The 16,489-nt window shown below is 36.5% G+C and overlaps 1 protein-coding gene across 5 annotated transcripts in view; it reads left to right on the top strand.

Annotated features, from left to right (window-relative positions):
- The window catches only part of ntng2a (netrin g2a), a 90,543-nt gene extending 74,621 nt beyond the window's left edge, over positions 1–15,922 (top strand). For 3 of the 5 annotated variants that reach the window (XM_073868072.1, XM_073868071.1, XM_073868073.1), the window contains 3 exons: positions 1,196–1,999; positions 3,278–3,388; positions 4,033–6,305. In XM_073868072.1, coding sequence (XP_073724173.1) covers positions 1,196–1,999; positions 3,278–3,388; positions 4,033–4,121 — 1,004 coding nt within the window. In that variant the 3' untranslated portion in view covers positions 4,122–6,305. Of the gene's footprint in view, positions 1–1,195; positions 2,000–3,277; positions 3,389–4,032; positions 6,306–7,430; positions 7,599–10,639; positions 10,775–13,814 lie in introns of those variants that run through there. The other 2 variants (XM_055167766.2, XM_073868074.1) reach the window with 2 other exon arrangements.
- The last annotated feature ends 567 nt before the right edge of the window (positions 15,923–16,489 follow it).

Below are 16,489 nucleotides of genomic sequence, written 5' to 3'. Positions count from 1 at the left end.
AATTTGACGCCTCAAACGCGGCTGGTGTGAACCCACAGTAAGAATTTATAAGCAGAAAAAAAAAAGATAGAATAAAACGTTTTTTCCTGTTTTGTTTGTTTATTGTTTGTTTGAAAGCAGAGGGTCTTTCATTTGATGTATTTGTATGTTTATATATTTTTAGAAGAAAAATTTCTTGGAAGGCTTTTTTGTGAAAATCACAAAAAAAATGCTGACGGGCAACTTTTCAAAAAATGGCTGGCGGGGAACGAGTTAATTGGAATAGGCTTTGTGTTTGCAATGCAAAGGCCATGGGTTTGATTCCCTGGGAACATAAATACTGATACAAATGTACATTGACCTTACTTTGGATAAAAGTGTTTGCTAAATGCGTAAATATAAAAGGTTTGAGCTCTTTTTGCATTGGGTTCAATAAATATTTTAGTGGTTTTTATTGATGACTTAAAATTATAACCCAAAGCAAAGGTTTCCTCTTACCAAGCATGTTGATTTTCGAGTCGTTCTAAACAGCAGGTGTTCGGTTTTGTTGACTGTGATGAAATGGCATATTTCCGCTTCATTTGTGTAATCTAATACAATATGTCACCACTTCACCTATCCGCCATTTCCACCCTCCACACCAGGTGTTTTTAGCACTCCTTTAGTACCTTAAACAATTAAGCTACCTGTGAAAATGGCAAACCCTGCTTCTGAATACAGCTGCCTTGGGCAATAAATCATTAAACACTCTGTTATTGTGAAACACAATCACTTTGAAGAGCACATGGCGTGGCGGTGGGGGCTCAGCTGAAGGCCAGAGCTCGATTCGTTCAGATCTATTTTTGAATAGCGATTGAATGAACGGCTGCTAAATATTTCATAAGAGAAAAGAGAGCAGGTCATGGTAAGGGAGACCAAAAAAGGGCCAATTTATTGAACTTATGGAGAGGGAGAGAGATACATGAAACTATAACAGGAAAGAGTCCTGTCCTTGAGGGGTTGGATGAGGGCAGAAGTTGGGGGAAGTGATCCTATCGGGGCATGCGTATCCTGTTTCGGCTAAACTGGAAATGGCGAAAAGTTGAATCGGTGCAACGGCATCTATTATGTACAGTTTGTAAGCCCAAAGGGCAGCGATGGCAGCCGTGGGCATTTTTTACAGCCTTTGACAGAACGTTTCAGATACCTGACTCTTTATGGTCTGTACACATTACAGTTTCCTCAGCACCAGATGTGACATTTGATGCGGTCACCGCGGCAACCGAGAGTGTCACAGCGCCTGGCTTTTATACCGCAGTTGTAACTGATGCAAGCAGTCCGCTTCCTGTTCTTCCTGAAATTACAACGACCGATGGGCTCACCTTAGCAACCTCATTTGTAACCATGGCAACAGCTTCTTCAACCATAGCAACTTTGGAGACATTTTCAGCAGTTGCTGCTGTTACTACAACACAAACGTCAACCTCCTCTGCAACTTTTAATGTGGAAACAATTACAGCAATTGATGCACCAACTGTAGTTATGAATGCAGTCGCCTCCCTGACTGATGCAGCAGTGAAGACAGATGCACTAACTGCTGATGCAAAAGCTTCAGACATTGATGCGGTTGTACCGACAACGGAGATTCCTGTAACTACAGTAACTAATGGTAATGCTCCTACCACTAATGCACCTGCAACTGTTGCAGCAATCGATCTTTTTACCTCAGCAACTAATATGGGAGTCACGGGTGCTCCAGAGACTGCAACTAATGCAGCAACCACAGAAGAAATATTTATCCAAACTAATGAAGAATCAGTTGAAATAAAAGAAGTTCCTGATGGTTCAGGTGCAGGAACTGTCAGCACCAATGTAGTCCCACCTACTTCCTATCCCATGCTTTTGACAAATAACCCTCCACCAGCTAGTGAGGCAGCTGTCCCAACTCCTCAAGCTGTTGCTCCTCAACCTGAGCTTGATGATAGGACCAAGAAAACACAAACAAACTCAGAGGACAAAGTCAAAGCTGCAGAGACCCCAGGTACCCACAATTCTGAACAGCTTAGTATGATAAAAAATTATCCATTTTGCAATTGTTTTGCATTGTTTTAATGGAAAGGCCTGAAGCAGCATATTGTTGCTATATTTTCTTTCTCAGGTGAACAAAACTTCAATTTGTAAGTAGGGCTGTCACAATTATGAAATTTGGCTGAAAAACAATTCCTGCAGCTCCCCCTTGTGTTTTTAGAGAGATCAGCAATCATTGCGGTGATCTGAATTCATCGCGATGAGGTCAAACAATCGCGATGAAACAATTATTTAAAGGACAAGTTCGGTATATTACACCTAAAGCCCTGTTTTCAGATTGTTTATGATGAAATAGAACGGTTTTGACTGAAGTTTTGACATGTGCGGCTGCCCTGAGAGTTTTTGGGTGTTTGTGTTTCGGCTCCTACCTTTGCAGTGGGTTTGGTGGTGCACTGGAGCAATCCTTCCTGGAATGCATTGGACTTTCGTTTTGCAGGGACGTGGGGCTCGCCGAGTGGTCAGGGGTGTTCACTGATATGCTCACACAAAAATCACTGCAAAATACGCATTCCAACAGGTTTTATCGTAGTTTTTGCCAACTCCATTGACTTGTATTAGATGTGCTGTGAGGTACGGTATTACTCCGTGCCGGGAACTTTGTTTCTATTCTTGCAATTGGCAATGGCGGATTAGCGCCACCAACTGGGTTGGAGTGTCTATTATTCAAGCTCTAAGCGGAAGAATGTACGGGTGTGAGGCGTTTGGAAAAATAGGTCCACAAGTTAACAACGAATGCTAAAACAGCTGTTGGAAAGCATCTTTTAACGCAATTTTTGTGTGAGCATATCATTGAATACCCCTGACCACTCGATGGGTGTCACGTCTTTGTAGACGAAGGTTTGGTGCATTTTGGAAGGGATTGTTCCGGTGCACCATTGGACCCATTGTAGAGGCAGGAGCTGAAACACAAACACCCATTCCTGGGGCAGCCGCAATTGCCGAAATTTCAGTCAAAACCGCTCTATTTCATCACAAACAATCTGAAAACAGGGCTCCAAGTGCAAAACACCGAACCTGTCCTTTAATCATTGTGACAGCCCTATTTGTAAGTGCCTATTTAGCACCAGTAAATGTACCTAAAAGACTTTATAATGTATATTCAATGAACCAATGTTACAAAATTAAATATTTAAATATACAAGCAAAGATCTAGAATACAGACAATAAAAACAACTTCTAAACAACTTGTCACGTTTTCTCCAAATGCTTATAATCTCTCTGGTGTGTACAGCATCTACAGACATTAAGAGAAACAACGAAGCTGGGAAAGTGGGAGAAAAGGGGAAAGCCAAAGAGGAAAAGGAGAAAAAAGATTATGAAAAGAGAGACTATGAGAAGAAAGGTTTGAGTGTGTTGTGTATAGCTGGTGACTGCTCATAAAAAAATGCTGGGTTATTTTAAATGGGTTATGTTAAAAAGGGACCAAACCTACCCATTGGGTTGTAATTTGACCTATGCTGGGTTGTTTTAACCCATCATTGGGTAAAAAATAAAAATTTTAAGGCGTGTGGGTTTGTCCCTTTTTGACCCAATGCTGTTTTCAAAGCAAGTCAGCATTTTTTAGATTCTAGAAATTACAGTAGATGATGTAAATCCTCTGATGCGCCACTCATCTTACTGATGTTAAACTTTTTAAATGACTGCAGTCTAAAATTGCATTTCTGCCCGACTGTGTGGCATCTTCCTGTAATGTTGCTGTGGATGAAATGTGCTGTTTGTGAAGTAGATTTAAGGCTTGTAGAGTATGGATTGGTTGAGCTGCTATTAAATCCATAGAAAGAAACTCAAAACCATTATTTCCTCCATGTTTCGTTTTTCCAACATACAGTAGTTTCCTATTTTGTTACAGTATCAGCTGTAGAAGAAGAACAGCATATTGTGCCGTGCCGTACAGTGAGCTTTTCTAGATGGTTTCCTGAACTGTATGTCCCATAACTAATATCAACCAAAGATATGTGCTTAACAGTCCATGCTTTTATTTCAAAGTCGTCGCAAAGCTTTTGATCCCCGGAGGTCCAAAAACACAGCTGTCGAGGATAGCGTACATCAGATTTCAAGGTAAAGCAATGCTTTGATTTAAGATAGCACGAAGACTTATTTTTGTGTTACACAGACTTTCATTGATATTTTATGTGAATGATGTATTTATCTGCATTAGGGCTCCTGTAGGCTGTTTATCCAAAGACAATTCTGGGTTTTGATTTGCACGTTCAAGAATGCGGATCGACACTAATAAGAAAACTGTGGAAAAATTGCTCCCGAAATGTTATTCATTTCCTGTCTTCCATCCTGTGCTCTCTTGTCTTTCCTCTTTTTCTGTACTCGCGTTTTGTGTTTTTCGGCGTGTTTCATAAGGTAAGCCGCCCATGATGTATCGTGTTTGCTAGAAAACTGAAGGATCTCCCCCAGGCTGTATAATCAAAAGCGTCCTCTTCTAGAAAACAGCTACTTTGCATTTTCAGCTGTCGAGTGTTAGACAGCTGTCTGCTGAAGACGCAAGATCATTTGTGAAACATTGCTCCATAACTCCACCAATCTGAGGAGTAATTGAGCATTTATATTTAATTATCCATCAACCCACCCATCCCACTGCTCAGCTGACTGTGACACAGCAGGCCTCAACATTGCCAGCATCTTTAAAACATCATATCAATTATTCAAAACCCCAAGTGTCCATACAGCAAAGAATTGAAAAGAATCAGCTTTTCAGACCTAAAAACTTTCAACTGCAGCTCTCTTCAATATTTATAAGCAGCGATTGATGCATTTCTAGTTTAAAACGATGTTAATTGCACCCTTCAGGGTGTATTTATAGACTTAGGTTAGAAATGGGTCAAAAGACAATACTGGTTTGAAATCACATGCCCGCCTCAGTTTGAAATATCAAAATGTAAATGTGACCCGGTCTGTGAAAGCCCAGCTTAAGTCATATTTTTGGTGATTTACTGTTTTAATATTAAATTGCCATTGAGTAAAAATACAGTTGACGGTTGTCTTGGTAAAAAAAACAAATAATTTATTTTATTTAAATATGCAAACAACAGCAGCAACAGATCAACAACAGAACCAGGATTCATACATTATCAAATTTTCATGCAACATTACATTACAACACACGTTCGGTCCAGAGAATTAATTTCTAAACAAGGCGGATTGTCTATTTTTCATCTACAGTGTCCATTTCTGAAGCACGACACATTTCAAAGTTTTGTTTTTGCATATTTATTCTCTGTTTGTGCAAAAAGGGAGATTTTTATGGTCAGGGTCTAGGACAGAGGCCATCAGCGCAGGTCTGTCCGGACGTGCGCGAGACAGAGATGGACCGCGTCATCTTGTGCACACACACACATATTATGCAGTACAAATGATTTCTCATATGATTACTTTACCAGACCGTCAGGGCAGCAATAATTCACATAATTTACAGCCCATTAACTAATTAAGGATAAAAAAGTGGCAAAATGTTTGTAGGCACACTGTGTGTTAAATATTTTTTCTTTAACAGATAATTTTAATCGGTCATAAATTCTTACCTTCGTTTAACAGGCCAATATTAACATCCCTACGTAATGTCAAGTAGTGTGATAATATAACCTTGACATCTTTAATATTGACTGAGTAAGGCTATGTCAAAGATTGAACTCAATGACTAAAAATCAAACTTTGATCTCAAAATTAGATTATGAGACTTTAGCCTGGATTTCACAGACAGAGTCACAAATGCCAAATCAAAATTGGGCCCTTATTAGACATTATTTATCACCAATATGTGAGTAGTCCATTTGGGAAAAGCACATCAAATTTAAGCATTGTTTGTCCATGCACTCTTAGAAAAAAAAGGTTTAAGGTAAAAAAGTTGTCACTGGAGCGATATATTTTCAAAAAGTACACTTTTGTACCTAAAAGGTGGATATTGCTACCTCAAAGTTACATATCTGTACCAAAATTGTACATATAGGACCTTTTTAAAAGGTATCATCCCAGTGAACTTTGTACCTTTTTTCTGAGAGTGTGTTACCAACATCACAAATCACTTGGTCTATTTTTCAATTTGAAGTTGGAAAAGTTGTGAATATGAAGAGTAAATATAAAAATTCTACAAAAATTAAAAACACACTGCTTTTCTGTCTGTGATACTGATGAACTGTTCATTTTACCAACAAGCCTACACCAGTATTGTGTTTTGACCCATATGTGAATGGAAATAGCTGCTATGGGAGATCCGATCAGTAACATGTTTAAAGGGACACTGCACTTTTTTTTTTTAAGTGTGCTCATTTTCCGGCTCCCCTAGAGTCAAATATTTGATTTTTGCCGTTTTGGAATCCATTTGGCCGATCTCCGGGTAAGCACTACCACTTTCAGCATAGCTTAGCATAATCCATTGAATCTGATTAGACCATTAGCATTGCGCTAAAAAATAACCAAAGAGTTTCGATATTTTTCCTATTTGAAACTTGACTCTTCGGTGGTTGCATTGTGTACCAAGACCGACGGAAAATTAAAAGTTGGGATTTTCTAGGCTGATATGGCTAGGAACTATACTCTCATTTTGGCATAATAATCAAGGACTTTGCTGCCGTGGCATGGCTGCAGGAGGTGCAATGATATTACGCAATGCCTGAAAGTGGTCCCCTTGGTAACTTTCAATGGGGGATTATCTTTGTTTCAGCCATTGTTGAACTGCGGCGGAAGTGGACATGCAAAAAGTTGACAAGTCCTGCCCACGGAAGCGTGATAATCCGGGGACTATTTTCGGGCAGTGCGTGGTATCACTGTGCCTGCTGCGGCCATGTTGCGGCAGCGGGGTCCTTGATTATTGCGCCAGAATTAAAGTGTGGTTCCTGGCCATATCGGCCTGGAGGGTTGCAGCTTTTAATTTTCTGTCGGTCTTGGCGCACGGTGTGGCTACCGAGGGGTCAAGGAAAAATATCGAAACTCTTTGGTTGTTTTTTGGCGCGATGCCAATGGTCCAATCAGACTCAATGGATTATGCTAAGCTATGCTGGAATTTGTACCGCCAGACCCGGATGTCGGCTGGGTGGATTTCAAAACGGTGGAGATCGGGTGTTTCACTCGGGGGGAGCTGGAAAATGAGCATATTTTCAAAAAAAGTGGGGTGTCCCTTTAAGTCAGTTAAGTTAGCTCACAGGTCTATCTAGTACACATTATGTAGTGAAAATGAAAGGCAAATGAAAATGTCATACCGTGAAGTTGCTAGTAAAGTTTATAGTCTATATAGGGTCCTTAAGGTATAAAATTCACATCCCATCTCCTCATCCATGACTTTCCAGTGTCTCATCCTGTGACTTTCCCACATTCCTCTCCTCCCCTCCTCATTCTCCTCGTCACAGACTAACACCTGTGTCCTCTCTCTCCATTAGACTGCGAGTGCAACGGTCACTCAAACCGCTGCAGTTATATTGATTTCATCAACATTGTGACTTGTGTGAGCTGCAAACACAACACTAGAGGGCAGAACTGTCAGCACTGTCGCCTCGGATACTTCCGGAACGCTTCTGCCGAGCTGGACGATGAAAATGTTTGTATAGGTCAGTCAGATATCGCGCTATGAAAAATCCTTTCCTCGAACAGTGTTTCTGTCTTACGTTGCAGTAAAACCATCTAAGCAAACATAAAACATGACACGTTTAGTAGAAAAGTGTTTTTCATCTCCAGTCCTCGCGACCCCCCTCCCAAAACTTATACAAAAACCGCCAAATTAAACTCTCTTCCATAAAAGATTTGTTTGACTTCATGCAGCTCCGCATAGAATGAAGCGTGTGACCTAGCAGTACCGCGAGAGCGATTTGTATGCATACGGAGTCTTCTACTCTCAAATTACTCTCGCGCGATTGTGATGTCACATCACGAGCGGTCTGCGCAGAACCGCTGAATTTAAACAAGCCTGTAACAAGCGGATGGCAGGTGGGTCGCAATGACTGAATTTGAGAAATACTGTAGCCTACGAGAGAAGCAAAGTTCATATTTTTGCATGATAAAAAGACTTAGGTTAAGAAAAAATAACTAAAGATATATCCGAAATCAAGTCTTATCTTGAACAGTTTTGCTTGTCAAGTAAATCGATCTTGAATTGTTGTCTCTATTTATACTGAAACACATTTCTTCAGGCACTTTTCCTGTCGTTTTCACACCACGCACAGAAATTGTCCTCTCTGGCCAAATGAAATATTTGGAAAGATTGAGAAATGTCTTTCCTCATGTCCATACAGTCCAACATTTGGTCTCCTTTCCATAAACAGACAATTTCTGTCCATATTGCAGTACAACAGAGAATTGTGGGTAATTGTGGTCCGATGTGTTTAAATACCTTAATGTCATGCAGACCATTGCACTCATACATTTAACTGTTTCACAAGGTCAGCCAGGAGATCCTTACCCTTCATTCTGCTAAAGATGTAAAAATGTTGTTTCAGAGGTGCAGCAATTTGATACAGTTTTGCTAAGGATTTACAAAATATAGTACATTTTGATTACATATTGTGAATCATAAATCCTAGATTGCATCCCAATTTGCCCACTTATACTATGCCCTAAAAATATGTAGGCCTACTGTTTTTTTTTTTTTTTTTTTTTTTTTTTTTTTGAGTGCATTAAAAGAGATGAGACATACTAAATCTAATTTTGACTACTATTTGGTACTAACAGTACTGTATGCAAATTGGGATGAAGGGCTAGCCTAATAGCTAACTATTGTTTCTTTCATTAAAACTGCACTGAGATCTGTTGAAAGGATTTGATAATGATACAGCGACCTCTACTGGAAAACACACATAAATCATTGTGATATGACTGACAGCTGTTCAGAGGGAAATATTACAGATCAAACTGTGTGACCGATGAACAACTGTTGTACATTGATCAGAATTGAACAAAACATCTTACTACTCCAACTGGATTATATCTAAATGCAAAGACACACATGCCTACGGCCCTTATCTCTTTCCTTAAGGCAAAATATTGCAACTATATGAAACACTAGACCTTAAGATATGTTTAATATTAAACGGGTCATATCATACTATTTTTATATCATTTAGGTGACTTATTTTACTTATAGGGGCGGTTTCCCGCACAGGGTTTATCCCAGGCCTTGTTTTGTCTCAAGATGCACACCAGAATTGTTTTTTGTAAGGATTGTTTGTAAAACTACACTGTAAAACCTAACAGTCAACTTAACTCAAACCATTTAAGGAAACCGATTGCCTTAAACCAATTAAGTTTTAAAACACATACATTTAAGTACTGTGAACTTGAGTCATGTGCAATTATGCACTTATATTTAAGTAGTGTGAACTTAAATATAAGTGCATAATAACTGCATATGACTCAATTTGTTTAAATTCACAGTACTCAAATGTATGTGTTTTAAAACTTAAATGGTTTAATGCAAACGGTTTCCTTAAATGGTTTGAGTTGAGTTAACTTTAAGGTTTTACGGTGTACTTAAAATTTCCTAATACAACTAAAGCCTGGATTAATCTAAATCCTGTCCGGGAAACTGTCCCATAGTGTTAGTAACCATTTATGTGTCAAAAAATCATAAGTTATTCTACAGTATATCATAATTTTACACCCTGAGCCTTTAAGATTTCTATTCATCTTTAAATGTAAAACGAGATGCAATGCAAGTTATGTGGGCTCTAGATATTAAAGATGTGTAAACATGATGTTATGTATTCATCCGACATCACAAAATTGTGAACAAGCTATTTTTACCTTCCCTATTAATGTAAAATTACAGGAAAAAATTATTTTTGTATTACGGAAAATTTCTGTAATTTATTGTGCCCGTTATTTCATGGTATTTTTCAGCACCCCAGCTGCTGGAATTTTACCATTTTTATGGAATTTTATTACAAGTGTTAATGTAAAATTACAGAAAAAATATTTTTGTATTAGGGATAATTTCTGTAATTTATTGTGCCCGTTATTTTACGGTATTTTTGCAGCACCCCAGCTGCCGGAATTTTACTGTTTTTTTACCGATTTTGTTTTACAGTGTGTAGTTACAATTATTGTACCTTTGTTTCTGAGAGTGTACACTGTAAAAAAGTTCTGTAGAAATTGCAGCTGGGTTGCCGGTAACTTGCCGTGGATTGGAATTTATGTTTTTTGCTGGCAACATTTTGTTCAAAGTTAAATGAACATTAAACATTTGCAGGTCTTTGTCTTTACAGAGTAAAATAAAAAAAACAGCATCAAGCAAAACATTCTTGGAAACAAAATCTGAAGCAAAAAACAGAAAAAGGTTATTTCTGGTTTCCAGAATGCTTTGCATGAGGCTGTTATTGTATAGTTTTATTCTGTAAAGATAAAGACTTGTTAATATTTAAAATGTATTTAACTTTGAACAAACTCTTGCCAGTAAATAACATAAATTTAAATCTACGGTAAATTACCGGCAACCCAGCTGCAATAACATTGTAATTTCTACGGAATTTCTTTACAGTGTACCTCTAACTCGGATTGTAAAACCAAATCCTCATGATATGACCCCTTTAAGACATGTCATAGGCAAGGTTTAAAACTGATACAATCTATGCCATCTTTGAATGTTTTCTATACACAGAGTGTAACTGTAACCAGCTGGGCTCCTTGCACGCCCGCTGTAATGACACTGGTTTCTGTCAGTGTCGAGATGGCACCGTGGGACAGAAGTGTGACGACTGTCTATCTGGTTATACCTGGAAGCAAGGCTGCGTGCGTAAGTCACACTTTCTGTACTGTTATTTCATAAAGCAATGATGATAATAGGCTTAGTCATTAAAGACACATGTAAACTGTGAATAAAAACATATGGGTGACATTTTACTCATTTTAAACATGAGTAACAATGTTGTACCACACAGAGTTCCTTGTTGTTGTGTTACCTTCTGGTTAAAGCATTTGTGAATTATAGCTGTTGGTGGGTGGTAAAACACAGTGTGGAAATAATGCACATAATACACACGTAGAAATAATGGTCAAAAAATGATCCCATAGCTGTCACTGGGTAGTACCTTTTCATAAAGTACACCTTTGTACATATAGAGCTTCTATTAGTACCTCAAAGGTACATAATGGTACCAAATGTAAACGCATCTGTACCAAAATTGTACATAATAGAACCTTTTTAAAGGGTATTGCCCCAGTGACAGCTAGGGACCATTTTTTTCTGACCCTGTACTGATTCAAATACTGCAAGGAATGATCATTGAGTTGCGTCTCAGTCACTATATGATACTGTATATGTAGATATACATTGTATGTTACTTTTTTTTATTTACATCACAGACATTTAAACTGCATAATAAAAACATCCAATTGATGTTTAGTAAACAAGTGCTAAATGCAAAAGATTGGAAAAATGTTCCTCATATAAATGTAGTGTAGCAAATAAGTCAGCAGTCTAAGACACAGACTATCAGCAGTTTTAGATACAGTATATGCATTACTGTTTATTTATTTCATTTTTTATGCCACATAAGATAAATATATTTTTTGGTAATCTCTACAACTTCAACTAAACCATAATATTAATATAACCACAAATAAAAAGATGTAGGTCTACTGTATATAGTAATATTATTTAACAATACATAAAAATATTAAAAATATAAACTTCAGATAGAAGTTTTAAAAAGCTTTTTCATTTTAATATTTTAATAAAAACCTAAAATCTTCCCAGGATAATATAAAAATATCCCTTAATGACATTTCTGGTTAAAAATGCTGTTTAATGCTGGTGATTCCTTACTTTTTAATAAACACATATGCGTAAGTCTATGACTAATTCAACATCTTGTTACTGTATATGCATGCATGTGTAAATACAGTAAAGCCTAAATACTCTTATGCACTTTGTAAAGCCAAAGCAAGATCCTATGATGGAAAGATGGAAAGTTTCCATCTGTCCATATCACACTGACAGGCACTCTTATGTCTTTTATAAGTTAGACGTGCTGACGCTCGAGTCATTACCATGTCGATCGATGTATATACACCGGATAATGTCTGAACAAAGGGATCAGATTTCATCACTTAAATACTGACAGTGCAAAAACCGTTCCTAAAGACTGGACTTTAAAACAGTGTTAACAGAGTGAACAAAACCAAAGTCACACCCTTTCAGATATGTACCATCACAACTGATAGGAATCCTCTCTTTGGCCTGTTTTTGCTTTTTCAAATGGTTTAAATTGATGTTGTTGTCATAAATTCAGTCATCTTTCTATTAAGATATTTTGAGTTAGCAAGAATGACATTTTTGAGACTAGGCATGTATAGATATCAATACAATCGGACATAGGCTTATATACAGATATGTATACTGTAGGGCTGCAAAATTATTAATCCCGACTAATCCTTTGCAGAATAAAAGTTTTCGTGTGTACTGTGTATAATAATCATGTATATATAAATACTAGGGCTGTCAAAACTTGCGATTAAATGCAAAATAAACGTATAACTATATATATATAAATACACACACATTAATGTTTACATGTATGTATGTATGTATGTATGTATGTATGTACAGTATGTATATATATATATATATATATATATATATATATATATATATATATATATATATATATATATATATATATATATATATATATACAAGTCAACATTTGAAGTGGATCAAAAAGGTTTATCAAAGTTGTCCTAAGACAAGAATGATTAGGGATTGGTTTTATGTAAACTTTTATTAAAGGTTTTGATCCACTTCGAATGTTGACTAGGGTATGTATATAATATAAACTAGTGTATGTATATATATATAAACTATATATATATATATATATATATATATATATATATATATATATATAAACTATATATATATACACTTTTATTTTGAATGTGATTAATCCCAATGTATCTTTTGACAGCTCTAATAAATACACACGCATGTATAATTTTAAGAAAAAATATTTATATATTAAGTATTTATAATTATATATAATATAAATTGTATATAAATATAAAAATGTATGCACGCATTTAAATTTTTCTTAAATGTGTATGTATTAATTATATGATGTAAACAAAAACTCTTATTCTGCAAACGATTAGTCGCAATTAATTGGTTTGCAGCTCTAATTTACTTAACTTTCTAATAGCAATAGTTTACCAAAATATGACGATTCGATCAGGTTAATAAACGTTATGTCTCCTGAATCAAAACAATACATTGGTGAGAGAACTCTTTAGGGAATATTTAGGGATTAATACGATTCATATTTGGGAGAACTATTGAATATGTTATTGGATATAACAGTCCAATTACAATCATATAGAGAACTATTTTGTTTTATTTAGGTCCTTTATATAATCTTATAACATTTTCAACAGTACCATTTATTTTATAATGTTCCTGTTTTTATATCTTTTCCTACACTGTCAGAAAAATGGTCAAAAATTGTCCCAAGCTGTCACTGGGGCGCTACCTTTTCAAAAAGTACACTTTTGCACCTGATACTAATACAAGTACAACAAGTGCATATTTGTACCTCAAAGGTACATACTGGTACCAAATGGATACATATCTGTACCTAAATGGTTCATATTAAGAACTTTTTTAAAGGCTACTGCCCCAGCTAGAGACTAGAGCATTTCTTATCTGACAGTGCAATCTTTAAACTCTTTTGTCTTTACAAATGTGTTTTTCTATAAAACTGCTTTGCAACAATGCACAAGTATAAAGACTGCTATAGAAACATATTTTAATTGAATCGCCCTCTGCTCTCCTCCTTTAGCAAACGTGTGTGACGACGAGTTTCTCCTGTGTCAGAACGGCGGCTCCTGCATCCAGAACCAGAAGTGTGTGTGTCCGCCCAACTTTAAGGGCGTCTTGTGCGAGCAGCCGCGCTGTCAGGGCGAGAAAGGGTGCGATGGTGCATCGACCTGCTACCTCAGCACCCTGACGCTGATGCTCTGCCTTCTTGCCAACAGCCTGCTTAAAGCCAGCGCCTAGAAACCCATCCTAGTCCTGATATCGATCCTAATCTACGCAGGCCAAAGGGCTGAACCCTGCGAATAGAGAGAGAGAGAGGCCTGAATCCCGTACAGACCAGGCCTCGCGGTGTTGAAATCTTGGAAAGGTCTTCTTGGAGAGGTCAAAACGCCTTCACTGGATGAGTGTCTAAGTGCTCGCATCACTGATCGCCTGAACTTTATACCAAAAAACAAGGAATCACGTTCAGTTTCAACTCGCTCTACATGAACTCGGACTTAAAAAGGACAGATAAGATATATAGAGTAGATGAGGTTACGTTTCTTTTGCATTTTTTCACTTCTCTGTAGTTTTGACGCTCACCGAGATACAAGCACTGCACTTAGCCAGCTTGTTTTAATGAACAATGGTCGATATCATTACTTATGCCAAGTTATTATTCATCTCTCCAAGACTCGTTTTTTACATTTAACTTTCATTGCTGCATTTTTTTTTTCTTGAATTTTATTGTCAAATGCCATTGAGGTTGTGGAAAGTAGATGAAACGATAGCTGTTGTGTGAGATTACATTATGCTGGAATGTAGAGAAAGGCAAGTTTTTAATAGTTACATTGAACAAATATATATAAATTTATCTATCTATCTAAAAGGAAATATTAATTATTGTACATTATGATTATTATTTACATATTTTTTGTAGAAATTGTTATTTTTGTTCCAAGTAAATGTTACCATTGTAAAGACATTGCAGCTTTTATTGCAGTGTATATGGTAGTCATACCATGGTAAAATTATATTTGATGATACAGCATCTCCATTCATGCCATAAATAAAGCATAAATACATTACATGCACAGCTTAAGATCAATATAACCCACACGCCGTCTTGATACTGGCATGTGTTTATCTGTACATCTTTTTCGTTTACTGAAGCAAACTTTTGGGATTGCTTATTAAAGGGATAGTTCACCCAAAAATGAAAATTAGGCCATCATCTTCATATCGTTTCTTTTTTCGGTTGAACACAAAAGAAGATATTTTGGTGGTTGATGGTGAGCACGCGGCTGATTGTGACCATCGACTTCCATAGTAGGAAAACAAATACAATGGAATTCAATGAGTGCCGTCAGCTGTGTGCTTACCATCATTTATCAATAAATCTTTTCGTCATTTATCACAATACTTATAATACCATAATATTTGTTTTCCTACAATTGGAGTCAATGGTTACCATCAGCGGTGTGCTTACCATAATCTTCTTTTGTGTTCAACAAAATACAAAACTCATACAAGTTTAGAAAATGATGACAGAATGGGTTAACTATCCATTTAACACACTCCTATGATGATAACAGTATTGATAAATGTTTATTTCGAAACCATAATGTCCCACAAACGTAAAACAACATCTACACAAAAGCATTTCTTAGGAGGAAAGGCACTGTCAAGCAAGGTGACTCACTTAAAAGTTAAAACACATCACATATCATAAGCAATTTGGTTAATTTTCCAATTATTTTTCTCTTGTGTGAGTCTCAGAGAATGCCAAAATCTTAGCGGCTCATGAGCTTTTTGATGCATTTCATATTTCCACATGCTTTACATTCATAATGAGCCAGGGTAAGTACAATACTATGAATAAATATTATAAACAAATAAAACCTGACAATCAGAAAGCATATCAGAGCCGAGTGAATTGTCTTTCTTTAGACTTGGTCTTTTATGCATACTGCTGGCATTGTAAAAGCAATCGATGCATATGTGCATTGCATTTCACCGACTCTACAATCTCTTCAGCTAATATCAGTAAGTAAATATGAGATCATATCAACTGAAGCACAGTTCAATGTGCTGAGCCATTTGCATTGCTTCCACCTGCACTTACAGTAAATAAAGAAATAAATGAATCCACATATCTTGAGTCAGCACTGTTTATGCCAGGTAGAGACTTTTGCGCTCTGGAAACAAAATAAATCAAACAGCAAGCATGTCTTAAATACAAACTACCCACAGAAATAGCCTGTATGCTTATTTGAGAAAAAAACACATAAGCTTAATAAAAGAAAATAATAGTTTAACAATGTATGTCTTTAAAGCAGTGCAGTTTGGAACAAGCTTAAATGAAGGTGTAAAGTTACTTTTAATTTATTGTTAATATTTTTAATGCTTTCAAATCAAATCCTGTAATTTTGGAAGACATAGCGTATATACATCATGCTAAAAATTAAAATACATTTCTAATATTTACACATTTTGTGCTGTTACCAGTTACTGTCATTTAAAGTAAGACAAACCAACACCACAAAACTTCTCAAAATTGATCAAATGGATTTTTAATACTTACTGACGTTTGTGTTATTGAATTCCCTCAGATTATGAGGATGACGTGATAAAAGGGATAATTCACCTTAAAATGAAAATTCTGTTACCATTTACTCATCCTCATGTTGTTCTTAACCTGTATGAATTTATTTTTTC

Source organism: Misgurnus anguillicaudatus, chromosome 5, assembly GCF_027580225.2.
Source record: "Misgurnus anguillicaudatus chromosome 5, ASM2758022v2, whole genome shotgun sequence".
Lineage (NCBI taxonomy): Eukaryota > Metazoa > Chordata > Actinopteri > Cypriniformes > Cobitidae > Misgurnus > Misgurnus anguillicaudatus.
Note: the sequence above shows the minus strand (reverse complement) of the source record. Positions and strands in the feature narration are given on the sequence as shown.